Genomic DNA, 14,024 nt, shown 5'->3' on the forward strand with positions numbered 1-14,024 from the left:
TTTTTATACACTTAGATTTTAGATGACACCTTACCTTGCATTATTCTTCCCACAGGTAACGTAAAGGCAGCCATTTCAGAAAGAAAACACATTGTTGCAGATCTTTACAAGAAATTTGGTCAATAAAATGGCTCCCGATATATAGGCTAGTCCTTTTCCCCCACCTCTTCCTGGGTGACTAAAGCTTGTCACTGGTGCCTAATGTTAGACTTATGGGTGGATGTCTCTGCTTTTGACAATAATGCACACATAATGATAAATTAACACATATTGCTCCTCCGGTGATTCAGGCGATGGAAATTTCACTTGAAGGTATAAGGTGTGCTTAATTACTTCTTTGATATGTCCTTTTCTTGCATTCTATGCCATTGCTGTATCCATCTGTGCACCCACTAATAATTACAATTTTATGAATATCAAGTCCCCCACACCTTACCTCCCAGATCCTCTGTAGAATTCTGAACAGATGACACACAAAATGCATTACCTGTCTCCCCAATTTAAGCAGTCTAGAGCAATAATGCTGGGTGGGGTGGGGGGGGAGGGGGGGAAGAGAGAAGATAAGCAGATTGGATAGGTAGGGACGTGCGAGGGCATGAAATGATTTGAAAATGAGTGAGAATATCTTGAAATTGATCCATTCAGCAATCGAGAGCCGGTGGAGCCTGGCAAAGACTGGTTTGATGAGAGGAGTTTTGTGGGGGAGCATCGGGGTAAGTCTTGGATTCATTGGATTTTGTGAGGTAGGGACACCAGCACGGAGGGCTTTGGAATAGTCCAGCCAGGAAGTGATGAAGGAAGGCACGGGTGAGGGTTTCTAGTGTTGTACAGATGGGGGCAGCTAATGTGATGATGCACTTGGGTACTAAGGATGTCTTCAAGGATGTTAATGTAATAAAGTGCCGCTGCGCGAGGCCACCAGCACATGGGTCAAAGGCAATCTGTGTCAATTAGCTCCGTCGCAGTACACACACCTTCCAGAAACTCCTTCAATCCAAGGTTCTTCAGTGGAAATCATTCATGGTGAAAATCAGTAAGTTTAAAGACCTTTAGTCGTGTGACATGTTGATTTGGCTGCAGTTGGTAACTATGCTCTGTAAGGGCAGGTTTTAATCTGAACAGATGCCATACATGGAAAGGCCACAGCACCTCCAAGGTTGGACAGATGTGGGACTGGAGATAGATAGGGAAATTTTCCTTCATTTATTTTTGAGGGGGCCAGGGGGAGAGAAAGTGTTAAAAGAATGCCAAGTGACAGCTTGTTAAATCATTTAAGGGACATTTTGCTCTGAGGCCGGCATAACGTACTTGCAATCAGAGCAATGCCTGGCCTCATCTTCCTAGATTTAAAGAAAAACATAATAATCACTCATGTTACGTGAATGTTGTGTCACTTATTGTTCTTCCATTATGTAACTGGGCTGTATGAAGATTGTGTGGTAGAGAAAAATGAAGAATTTTCAAAATGTAAATCGTGCTGAACTGATTTAATGGCCATCCAAGTTTCACAGGAGTCAACCTCCCTCCATACAAAGGTTTACAGGAGTCTGTTTCTCCGTACAAAGGTTCCAGAATATTGACCATCACATGCAATGCCTCAACTTGTGATCTCTCATAAAGTTCAAGATCTTGGTAAAATGCAAATACATTGAGAAATTGAGTTCTGGTCGTAACCTGCAAACCACTGTTTTACTTTCTTGCACAATTGTACCATTAGGCAAATATACACAGCCAGAGTAGCAGCATTTGCAGGACCAACAAAGTGTTCCAGACCCATAGTTACAGAAATACACTGAACAAAAAAAACCTTAACACTTCACAGGCTTTCAGTTTGACCATGATCAATATTTGTCCAGAGTTCCAGGATCATTTTGAGAGAACAGGAAGGAAAGACCTGTACGTCTGTACAGCTCCTGCCTTCCACCCCAATACATTTACATTGGGGAGAGGGGGGGGATAAGAAAGATTTAAAAAGCAATTTTCCACACTAAACATGATTGAGACTTTCAATGAAGGCAGCTGCTTTGACATTACTTGTGGAATGTTCCAACCAAAATGTAGCACAACCGGCAGATTCCAAAATAAATCAAAAAGGTTAGTGCTAGCCAAACCTCGGTTCTCACAGAAGGAAATGATTCCGGGAATCTCCAGACAATTTTGCCGCGTGATTTGTGTAAGGGAAGAATCTAGATCTCTCTAGGGAATGCAGCATTCAGGAAGGGAGCACAGAATACAACAATACAAAAGCAGGAGGAACAAACATGATCAGACAAGTCTTTGTGAAAGGACATGATCAGATAGGTAGGTCTTGACTGAAACAAAAAGGAATATTTAGCTCTAAAAATACTTAAGCAATGTCTTCATCCTCTTCAAATTCACCCTCTTCCTCAGCTGTGGCATCCTGGTATTGCTGGTACTCTGACACCAGATCATTCATGTTGCTCTCAGCCTCAGTGAATTCCATCTCATCCATGCCCTCACCAGTGTACCAATGCAGGAAAGCTTTCCTCCGGAACATGGCCGTGAACTGCTCAGAGATGCGTTTAAACAGCTCCTGGATGGCTGTGCTGTTGCCAATGAAGGTGGCAGACATCTTGAGGCCTCTGGGTGGGATGTCACAGACAGCTGTCTTGACATTGTTGGGGATCCATTCCACAAAGTAACTGCTGTTCTTGTTCTGCACATTTAGCATCTGCTCATCCACCTCTTTCATGGACATACGGCCTCGGAAAATAGCAGCAACAGTAAGATAGCGCCCGTGTCGTGGGTCACAGGCAGCCATCATGTTCTTAGCATCAAACATTTGTTGAGTGAGCTCAGGTACTGAGAGGGCACGGTACTGCTGGCTTCCACGGCTGGTTAGAGGAGCAAAACCTGGCATGAAGAAGTGCAGACGGGGGAAGGGCACCATGTTCACAGCCAGTTTACGCAGGTCAGCGTTGAGCTGTCCAGGGAAACGCAGGCAGGTTGTCACACCACTCATGGTGGCTGACACAAGGTGGTTCAGATCACCATAAGTGGGAGTTGTCAACTTGAGTGTACGGAAACAAATGTCATACAGGGCCTCATTATCAATACAGAATGTCTCATCAGTGTTCTCTACAAGCTGATGGACAGACAATGTGGCATTATAAGGCTCTACTACAGTGTCCGACACCTTTGGTGAAGGTACAACGCTAAAAGTGTTCATGATTCTGTCAGGATATTCTTCACGGATCTTGCTAATGAGAAGTGTGCCCATACCAGAGCCAGTACCACCACCCAGTGAGTGGGTGAGCTGGAAGCCCTGGAGACAATCACAGCCCTCTGCCTCTTTCCTCACCACATCCAGGACAGAGTCAACCAGCTCAGCACCTTCAGTGTAATGTCCTTTGGCCCAGTTGTTACCAGCACCACTCTGACCTGCAACAAAGGAAGTCAAAAACACACAAAAAAATGCTTAAAGGCCACAAACTTGAGACAACTAACTATGTGTAAACTTAGGGTTAAGTTAACATGTGGAAATGCACCTTCAAATCAATGTAAAGGATTACAGAATCACCAACAATATTCTACAGGAGTTTTATTCTAATGACAGGAGGGGAAATAGGTTTGGGACTTGCTAGAACCAAAGCGCGTCCTACCTTGCTCAGTGTTGAAGCCAGCCACTGTGCAGCACTCCTAGATGCTATCCAGCACAGAAGGATCTATACAAATGCACTTTGTTGATCCCCAGAATAACCCCTGCACAACCCCAAATTAACTCAACTTCCCACAATAGGTTCTTGCTTTGATTTCTGCAAACTAGGGCAAAGTTAACATCTCACACAAGCAGTTAGTTCTGGGTAATAAGAACTTTACGTACCAAACACAAAATTATCAGGCCTGAAGATCTGCCCAAAAGGTCCAGAGCGAACAGAGTCCATAGTACCAGGCTCCAAATCTACAAGTATAGCACGGGGAACATACTTGCCACCTGTTCAGAAAAGAGATGAGAAAATTACATGTTAATTACACGTTGTACAATTGAGGCTATTCAATTGGGAATGTTAAAAAAATGTTAATTTGTACCTGAAGCCTCATTGTAATACACATTAATCCTCTCAAGCTGAAGGTCACCATCTCCATGATAGGTTCCAGTTGGATCAATACCGTGCTCATCACTGATAACTTCCCAGAACTGGAGAGAAAAAGGACAATACAAAACAAAATTTATATAGCACCTTACACATAGGAGGATGTCTCAAGTCACTTAATACTGACTTGGCAACCATGATGGGGGTGGGACGGTAAGATAGCTGAAAAGGCAGTCAAAGGGGACTAATGCACGTGAATAATAGGGGTTCTGAAGGACTCCTCTTTGAAAGCACAGTATCAAGTTAGTGGTGTAAACTGAAAACCTCCCACTTGACTAAAGGGGAGAATCTGTCAAATTACAGCCCTGCTAGCCTATTAATTGTGAGGAAAATTGTTTAAAGTGGGTAGTTGGTGTCTGCAGTTGAAAAACATTCTGTATTCCAATTCCATTTTAAAATAGATTTAACATTCAACCCACATCGTGATTAATTCAGCTTTCCTAAGCGTCATCGGTTTGGGAGACATGTAACCTCCTCCCACGGGGAAAATCAGTGGTACCCATCTGCCTGTTCCAGCATCACCACTTAAGTAATTGCCACGTCATCCTTTTGCCAGACACAAGTGCCTGAAATCACCGCAGAGGGGGGCTGGGGGGGGGGAAGAAAGACAAGGACGACCACACCTTAATGGAACACCCAGACATCAAACCACCGTTTTCCCCCCACTAACCCTCTCCCCACACACCAGACCTTGTCCTGCCCAACCAGATGACCGCATCACACTCTGTCATAGCCCTTTGTGCCTCGCGGAGCCCGTCTACGTGGGACACACCCACAGCCAAGGGGTAGGCTCGCGGCTCACCCTGGGAACAATCAAAACCCAAACCGCCCTCCCCTTACTACGCGGGTACTTTACGGCATGAAATCTAAGCAGTCAGGAGCATGCCTGGATTGCCCCCCCCCCCATTCCCCTCCCAATCCCAAGGTCACAGAGGACAATAGCTGCAAAGCTTATCACAGCCCTCAGCGAAAACCATAAAGCGAGGAGGTAACACGCAGCGTTAGAAGAAGAGACAAAGAGCCTCATTCACGTCCCGGGAAAGCAGGTGGGAGGGAGCGATGGCGGAACAATAGCCCAAACCCAGCCCACTGGGAGCGATTCAATTCCTTACAAAAGCCTGGAGCGCGAGGCGGCGAAGTGGAAAAAAAAAAGGAGGAGGGAGGAGGGGTGGGGAGGGGGATGCGGCATCGAGATTCCCACTCTGCGGCAGGATCTCGTGGGGGGGGGAAAAAAACAGTGGGTCCGGGTCAACCAGGGACGGCGGCGTCAGCCTCGCGCTAACCGGGCGGCAGAAGCTGACTCACTCCTGCGGGAATGGGGAGGAGGAGGGAGAGAGAGGGAGAGAGCCAGGAAAGGGAATGAGAACAAGGGAGCAGCAGCAGCAGCTGGTGGTGGTGGTGGTGGCGGCGGATGGTGGGAGGAGAGAGAGAGAGAGAGAGAGAAAAAAAAAGCGGATGAAGTCACCTCATGCGTTTCCCCCCCTCCCCTCAGCCTCGCCCCAGCGCGCGCGCTCCAACCGCCCGCCCGCGCGCGCGCGCGCGCGGCCTCTGCGCAGAAAGGCGCGGGGCGGCGGCCACCGCCCCACCAGCCGCCCCCCCCCCCCCCTCCTCTCTCCTCTCCCCTCATTGTCGAGTGTCAACCTCTTCTTTCCTCCTCCATCTTGTGTCCCCCCACCACCACCCACCCACCCACCTCCTCCCTTCCCCTTCCCCGCCCGGGACCCGAGTCTCCTTCACCCGCGCCGGCCCCACCCCATTTCCCCACCGCAGAGGGCGACTGAGGCGGGGGGGAGGAACCCCCGATGCCCGACCGACCTGACTCGACCCGCCCGAGCGGGCGCGCGCAAAACCAGGCCCCGGAGGCGCCAACCCCACCCCACCCGCCCGCCCGCCCTATAGTATATTTTTTCTCTCTCTCTCTTCTTCTTCTTCTTCGCCGCCGTCTCTCTCTGTCTCTCCGTTCACCCCCTCAGCCCTCTCTCTCTCTCTCCTCCTCCTCCCTCTCTCTCTCTCCCCCTCACCCCCACTGTTCTTTTCCCCGCCCCCCACCCCGACGGGCACAGACCTTGGCTCCGATCTGGTTGCCGCACTGGCCGGCCTGCAGATGCACGATTTCCCTCATGATGATTATTATTATTATTGATGATGATGGCGGCGCTCTTTCGTGGGTTTTCTTCTTTTTTTTTTCTTTTTAAAAAGGTCCTCCTCCTCTGGAACCAGTCCGTCCAAACTGCAGCACCAACCGCCGCGGCGCCGCCTTATATAGCCCCGCGTCACCGGGGCCAGCCCCGCCTCCGGTGGGGGGGGGGCGTGACGACCCGTCTCCGTTTCTATTGGCCGGGAAGGCCGTCAATCCGAGCCGTCGGGTGGGGGGGGCGGGGAGGGCGCGGCGTCCGCTCCGCCATTGGTCCGCGTTGGCCGTCGATCCCACCCCCCCCGCCCACGTGGTCGGGTCTGGCGCTCCTCCCATTGGTTCGATTCGATTGTAGCCTGAGGTGGCTCGTCCAATCGCCGCGGGGCCGCTGGTGGCGAACCAATGCACTTGTGCTTCCAGGGGCTTTGCCTGCACTGTGGAGGGGGGGTCTGTGTGTGTGTCCCCCCCCCACCCCCTCCCCACCCCCCTCCCCATCTCTCTCCAATCTGGGCTGAGATCCAGTGCAGTCCAGTCTGTGCAGTGCACTCACGTAATGCTGCATTGCTGAACAATGCAATGTCATGCATTGCGGGTTAACTCCCCCACACCACCACCACACCCCACACACCGACCCCCCCACCCCCCGCGCCGACCCTCCCCGCAACCTCAGGCAAAGCGAAGCAGACGGCCGCGTCGGGACCCCCACCCCACCCCCCCACCCCGGCGGCGGCGGCGGCGGCGCTCCGGGGCCGGACGGCGTTCGCGGCGGCTTTCCCGATGAATCGTTGCCGGTCCTTGCGTTTTTTTTTTTTTTTTTGGCGGCGCCTGATCGCCCGGTCGGGACCTGGCCGAGCGCTTGCTTCAGGGCGAATTGGCTGCGTTATTTTCCGGGGCGGGGCGGGGCGCGACACGGCGGGTGGGCGGGCGGGGCGGGGCAGCCAATTTGCACGGCGGTGCCCCCTCCACCCCGTCCCGTCCCCCCCCCCCACAAACGGTCGTGGGTTGAGCGACGGCGTTATTTCTTTTTATTTTCTTTTCTTCGGAGGGGTTGTTTTCTTCGGAAGGCGATTAGACAATCAGCTTAACACCCAGGTTCCTGCCGGCTGGCGGACAAAACCGAAGCGTGCGGAGTCCGGAAACGCACCCAAGGTTTCGCTCTGCCCCGGGAATCGAACCCGGGTCCCCTCGCTCGCGAGGTGAGTGCTCTTACCGGTACGCTGCAGGCTTGGTTGCCCACCTGCTGCCTCGATGCAGTCTTTTCCGGCCGATACCTTCTCCCTTGATAAACGTAACCTTATAGCATTTGACGTACAGTACAGTACAGTACAGCACGGAGTTATATTGATGTGGTGCCGTTCCCGTCGGGAGGACATCTCGAAGCGCTTCTCACCGAATTTACTGTGAAGTGAATTGACTGTATACTTGCGGGCGCAACGCGGCGGCCAATTGCGCGCAGCAGCGCAGCGTCCCGCAAACAGCCGTGGATTGAAAATGACTCATTTATTATTATTTTTTTTGGAGGGATTATTATTAGGCGCGTGTGTGGAGTAAGGAAACTTGCCCGAGGTTTCGTCCTGTCTGGAATTGGACTCGGGTCTCTCGCTGGCAAAGCGAGTGCTCTAACCCCTGAGCTACGGGATCTCACCTGAAGGACGATACCTCTGATAATGCAGCATCCTCCACACTGCATTGGAGTGTCACGCTGGACTGAGAGTTCAAAGTACTGACGTTGAACATTAACCCACATCATTCTGATTCACAGATGAGAGTGCTACCCACTGAGCCAGGCTGACGCCTCAATTCTGGTCCGTTGCTCTGTGAGCCGATCACCCCCATACTCTCTGGCTTCGCCGGCTCCCAATCCCCCAAGTAAAACACAAACCACATCGCAGCCAGTGAAGCCAGAGGGTACATTGTTGTTTGTGGAACTTCGCTGGGCGTGCAAACTGGCTGCAGCGAAGCCGAGCACTGCGCCGGAGCACCAACCTAGACGGTGAACTCAAAAGTTCCTGATATGGCTCGGAGCGACAACCTTCAGACCCAGAGGTCAGAGTGACGCAAACAACAGGCCGACACCAGTTGGTAAATGTTCCAGAATATTTTACAGTATGTAGTTTATCGAAAGGGTGGAGAGAAAGTCACATTTAGGTCATTTGGGTCATTGCCTCTCCTGCAATTTTTTTTTTTAACGGCAGTCCTGTAATTATATTCATGGAAAGGGGAGTTCAGGAGATATACTTACGTGCAGTTTCCAGAGGCACTTTAGGAAATTTTGGAGCATTTTAAGGGGAATTTGATATGCCAGCTGTTTTGAAACTGATTTGGCAACAGGGAAGAAAAGGCCACAACAACAACAAATTACACTTACACAGTGCCTTTCACGTCGGGAGGGCATCCCAAGGTGCTGGACAGTCAGGGATTTGGACCCGAGCTGGGGGTTGGGATCAGGAGAGGTGGAGGGGGAGGCGAAGGCGCGGTCGAAGAGGAGGGTGTTGAGATGGGTCTTGAAAGAGGCAATGGAGGGAGCGAGGCGAAGGGGGATGGAGTTTCAAAGGGGTGGGGGCAGAACGGCTGAAGGGCCGACCGCCGCTGGTGGAAGGAGAAGACAGCGACAAACTGACAACTTCAATTGAGAGACGACGGATCCGTGGAATTTTACACAAGTCCGTACCGTCCCCCTAACCTTGTGCCCGCAGTACAGTGTTAGGAGTTCTTCAAAAGGACTGTGGTAAACCGGCGTCCAGGTTAAAGCTGAATTTTTAAAAAAATCTCAAATTCTGTATGTTCTTAAATTTTAAGGCATGAGGCATTACAGGGCTCTGATGTGCACTAATGTACTTACACACCTATACACACGCTCAGCATAGTCACACGCACGCGCGCGTACAACAACAACAACTTGCATTTATAGAACTAATGTTTCAGACACATACACATGTTCACACATTCAAATAGATACAGTATATACATGATGCACACACATCTTATCTATATATATATATATAAACACCCGTACACATGTTAGCCTGACAAATCTGGTGGCGTTTTAATAGCAAATAACACACTCAGTGGTTAAGGGGAAACACAATTCATTCCACATATTCGTTGCTGCTCTGTGTCAAGTCAAAGTTACCTCTATAAACCTCTCACATGCTTCCTTCATTTGTGAATAAATTCTCCACTCTCCCCTTGACCTTGGAGCCTATAACTGATTTCAACGGTTAGTTCATCCCGACTGCTTCGAACCATAACAAGCTTACAATACAGGGAACCATTCGGCCTATTGTGTCTCTGCCGGTGCGAGCTCCCTCACAGGAATTATCTACTGCAATCCTAATCCTTGGCTCTTGTCCCTTAAGTATTATTTTTCCTTAGGTATTTATATAATTCCCTCTTATGGTCTCCACTTCAGTAGCTAGTTGGAGTTTTAACAACATTCTGTGAAAAAAAATTCTGCCCTCTCCCCTTTCTCTTACATTGGCTACTACCACTATTCCTGGTAATGTAATAAATAAAATAATAATCCTTGCATTTGATATAGCTCCTTATCACATCATCGAGACATCTCAAAGCGCTTCGCAGAATATACCGTGAACTGACTGTATATTTTGTGGGTGAAATGCGGCAGCAGCGTCCCACAAGCAGTCGTGGATTGAGTGACCAAATTATTTTTTTAAGGGATTATTACCCCCAAAAAGGCGTTCCCCCCCAATCAACTAATAACTGGGTTCCTACTTCCTGCAAGGCAAACAGAGGTGTGCGGAGTAAGGAAACTTGTCTAATTTTTCGCCCTGCCCGCCCTGCTTTTGATAGACATTTATCCACCTCCTTTACCACATTCCTCTTGCAGGTGTGGTGTTACCGAGTGCAGATGAGTAACACAAAGAAATGTGTAGGTACAGTTACACAGAGTTTATGTGTAGGTGGAGTAACAGATTGTGCCAAAATTTTGCAGAAACGGTTATTGACATTCAACAACAGTTACTTTGTGCTCCAGTAACTCGGAGTAACGGGTAAGGAATGAATACCATAGAGGTGCGGTGTAGATCGTGTGAGCTGCATTAATGTACTGATACTCAGCGGTATAACACAGTACTTAATACTGCAATCTGCGCAACATTGGGGGCTTCATTGTGTGGCACAGTATTACATCCATTCACCAGTTTATAGAAGATTAATTTAGTGAGCGACTGTCTAGGTGCAAAATATTCAGAGCTAGGAATACCCTTGACTACAGAGACACATATTACTCTACAGCAGAGCCATTTATTGCTTGTGGCGGTTCGCTGGCTGTTTGCAGATGCCGGTGGCTGGAATTTGTGGTTTGAGACGTCTCATCAGTTGCACGGGCTTCGTTCTGCTTTCTTTAGTTTGGGGTCTTTCTTTTTGGGGCAATGACGAGACCCTGGCAACTTCCTCTTGGATTCTGCGTGACAATAAACCAGTCAATAACCTCACAATAAACCACTGAATAACCTCACAATAAACAGGTCAATCACCTCACAATCACCCCAGCTCGGGTGCCCAGCCAGCATTGTTGAGCTCTTTGAGACATCCTCCCGACGTGAGAAGCACTTGTGTAAATTGTACAAAACGTGTGTGTAAGTGCATGTGAAAATATGTTCACTCTGGTGCTTTTCAATCTGGTCACGTCAGAGCATTAAATCCTTCTTCGCCATCCTGAATAATAAATGTATCATTGTGCTTATAAAGTGACCTGTTGATTTTAACGCTCATCGATCTGTAAGAGACCGAGATTCCTCTCTGTCTTTAGCTGGGGTACCTGCTCCGTGGCGATGCTCTGCTTTAGCGACAGGGGCTGGAGTTGGGGACGGAAGCTTCTCTTCGGGAGCTTTTTCTTCTGGAGGAAACACAATGGAACAGCACTGTTGATATGTGTAAACGACTACATGCCACGGCAATTTGAACATCTCATATAGACCTACGTATGTGTAAGGAGATTAGAAATAGCAGCGATGCACAAAGAGACCCAGATCATAGAATTAAACAGCACAGAAAGGAGGCCATTCGGCCCATCGTGTCTGTGTCGGCTCTTTGAAAAGAGCTTCCAAATCAATCCCCCTCCCCCGCTCTCTCACCGTAGCCCTGAAAAGTTGTCCTCCCCAAATAATTATCTACTCTCTTAAAAATTGTTATCGAATCGATCTGAAACATTAACTCAATTTCCTCTCTCCATAAATGCTGCCTGACCCGCTGAGTGTTCCCAGCGACTTCTGTTTTTAATTCAGATTTCCAGCATCTACCAATATTTTGCCTCTTACCTGGGGTCTCTGCAGGCACCTCAGCAGCTGGAGGCACCTCAGCAGCTGGAGCCACCTCAGCAGCTGGAGGCACCTCAGCAGCTGGAGGCTCCTCAGCAGCTGGAGGCTCCTCAGCAGCTGGAGGCACCTCAGCAGCTGGAGGCTCCTCAGCAGCTGGAGGCACCTCAGCAGCTGGAGGCACGTCAGCAGCTGGAGGCACCTCAGCAGCTGGAAGCTCCTCTGCAGCTGGAGGTTCTTCTGTGACGGCAGCCTCCTTGGCCGCCGCAATGGAAGATTCTGACGGCAGCACGTTGGCCTCAAAGCTGTTGGGTTTGGTGACGTTCCCATGCGGGCTGTACTGTGCCACCACGAATGCCCCCTTGTTACTGACTGAGTACGCAATCCCCATCTCTTTGGTTTCCTGCCACACCAGCTGGGTAAAATGCTCTGGTGGGAGCAAGAACAAATAAAACGTTTAACAGGTGTGTGTGTGCGCGCATAAGGGCACGGACAAAGAGCTTTCGCCCACAAAATGTGCAGTCAATTTACTTCACGGTATATTCTCTGAAGTGCTTTGAGGCGGCTCAAAGACCTGATGAAGGACTATATCAAATGTAAGTATTATTATTATTACAGAGAGTGAAACACATACCTGTAACTTCATTAAGACCAGGTTTTTCAAAGTCATAGTATTTATTTTCAGCATACCAGGCGTCCACGGGCTCATTGCCTGAAATGAAACAATATATTGTCACTTTTCTTAAAGATTCATTCAGAGAATTTCACATCAAAGGATTTGAGACTGTCACTGTAACATACAGTTGCATTGCACAGGATGCCTGGGAGAATACATTGGCACATCAAGATTGGTGGCACACTGGCTGGGCTGTTGAAGAGTTGTTATCTATTTGATCAGACTCCCTGAGGTCTGCTGGGATGAGGAGGAACATGGTCCTCTGCCTACATGCAATGCAATGGTTCACTCCCATTTGCCCCAGGACTTGTGGTTAACGTAGCTCCCCATTGTGAGATGGTCCAAAATAGTTGTGTCCAGGGACATGAACATTGAGAACACTGGCAAGCTTCTGGCTACTTGATCAGTGAGGACCACCCTCACTTGGCTCGCAGCGTTAACAGAAGCTGAATGTGAAGAATCCCAGCTCTCCGAGACTTCAAGGTGGGACCTTGTACTCCTGTAGTGGAGACCTTCCTGTGAACAGAAGACAGTTTTCAACATTGGATCCTGGATTATTGATGAACTGCAGAACTTGTTACAATGATTATTTGCGCAGACTGACAATCCATAACTCATTTGTGTAATCCGAGAGTCAGGAAGGATATTGTTCTCAAGAATTTAGAATTGCTGCTATGCGTATTAAAGATGTTTTACAATATTTATTTGTGAATCAATATTAATGAATCGCTTACCAGCATGAGTGCTCTCCGGTTCCTGATGAGTAGTTTCACTGTGACCTTCTTGGCATAGTCTTTAAATAGCTTTTAACTGGAGCTCAGTCAAGATGCAAGGATTATTATTACGATATAGGACTAGAAGGCTCCTGTTTAGTCCACTCAGCACTCATCCTATTGAATAGTCGGTACAATGTCTAAAAATATCCTCGGTGAGTGGGTCGAGGCGAGTAAGCAAATAAGCAATAAATAAGTAAGATCTACTTAGAGTTGAACTGGCCTAAGCAAACCCAAGGATTAATTCAATTACTGCTGGTTGTTCACTAGAAAACGATTAATGAATGAGATGTAAAGGTGTAAACGGATTCCCAAAACTACAAGCCAAAGGCCTAACAAGTATGGTGGCCCGAGGTGGATATTACTAGTATCCTACAGCTACCCTTTGAAATTGCTTCATATCTCTGACTATGTGTAGTTTAGTCTCATTCTATGTGCTGGATTTCATTCAGCTTTTTGTCCTCTGCACTCTTCAGTCTTCGTCATTTTGGACGCTTTGTCGCCTCTTCACACTTTTCCGTGAACCTCTCAATCGGTAAAGTTGCTGTTCTTCCAAAACCATAAAGGGGTTGAATCTCAGCACTAAACACATCTACGTAAATTGGAAGAGTAAAGGAACAAACACGGTCATTTTACTTGTCCATTTGGTTTGAACTGTTAAACCGAGGCCCCATCTGTCTGTCCAGATGGACTTTAAAAATCCCTATTCGTACAGAGAAGAGAGTTTCTCCTCAGTGTTTTGGTCAACAATTCTTTAGTTAAATTGATCATTCCCTTCGTGGCTTCTCTTGGGACACTGCTGTGTGCAATCTGTCTGCCTGCCTCACCGACAAATACAGTCACTACACTGGACTCCAATTCCCTGCAAAGCACTTTGAAACATTTTGAACATTATAGGTACTGTATACATTATTATTAACAAGGAAGATTTTAAAGCTATGTTATAAAGGGAGATTCTTAGAATAACACTTTTTTTTGAGTTGAGCACATGATTCATAGCTTTAAAATGAAGAGAGACAAATATAACATCAACGTAAGCAGGCTGCT

The 14,024-nt window shown here is 48.3% G+C and overlaps 1 protein-coding gene across 1 annotated transcript; it reads right to left on the reverse strand.

Moving 5' to 3' along the window:
* Positions 1-1,472: 1,472 nt before the first annotated feature.
* Positions 1,473-6,379, reverse strand: LOC103190293 (tubulin beta chain). Its single transcript, XM_042337601.1, has 4 exons — positions 6,181-6,379; positions 4,051-4,159; positions 3,845-3,955; positions 1,473-3,402 (listed from the first exon to the last, which is right to left on the reverse strand). Exons 1-4 carry the CDS (start codon positions 6,235-6,237, stop codon positions 2,348-2,350), a joined length of 1,332 nt encoding a protein of 443 aa, XP_042193535.1. The 5' UTR covers positions 6,238-6,379; the 3' UTR covers positions 1,473-2,347.
* Positions 6,380-14,024: the final 7,645 nt, after the last annotated feature.

This window comes from Callorhinchus milii, unplaced genomic scaffold, assembly GCF_018977255.1.
Source record: "Callorhinchus milii isolate IMCB2004 unplaced genomic scaffold, IMCB_Cmil_1.0 Scaffold8, whole genome shotgun sequence".
Classification (NCBI taxonomy): Eukaryota; Metazoa; Chordata; class Chondrichthyes; order Chimaeriformes; family Callorhinchidae; genus Callorhinchus; species Callorhinchus milii.

Coding starts and splice junctions, on each gene's coding strand:
- LOC103190293 (XM_042337601.1), bottom strand. CDS start 6,237: ATGAGGGAAATCGTGCATCTGCAGGCCGGCCAGTGCGGCAACCAGATC. Junction 3,956..4,050: donor GTATTACAATGAGGCTTCAG/GTACAAATTAAC, acceptor TTTTCTGAACAG/GTGGCAAGTATGTTCCCCGT. Junction 3,403..3,844: donor GCCTGATAATTTTGTGTTTG/GTACGTAAAGTT, acceptor CCTTTGTTGCAG/GTCAGAGTGGTGCTGGTAAC.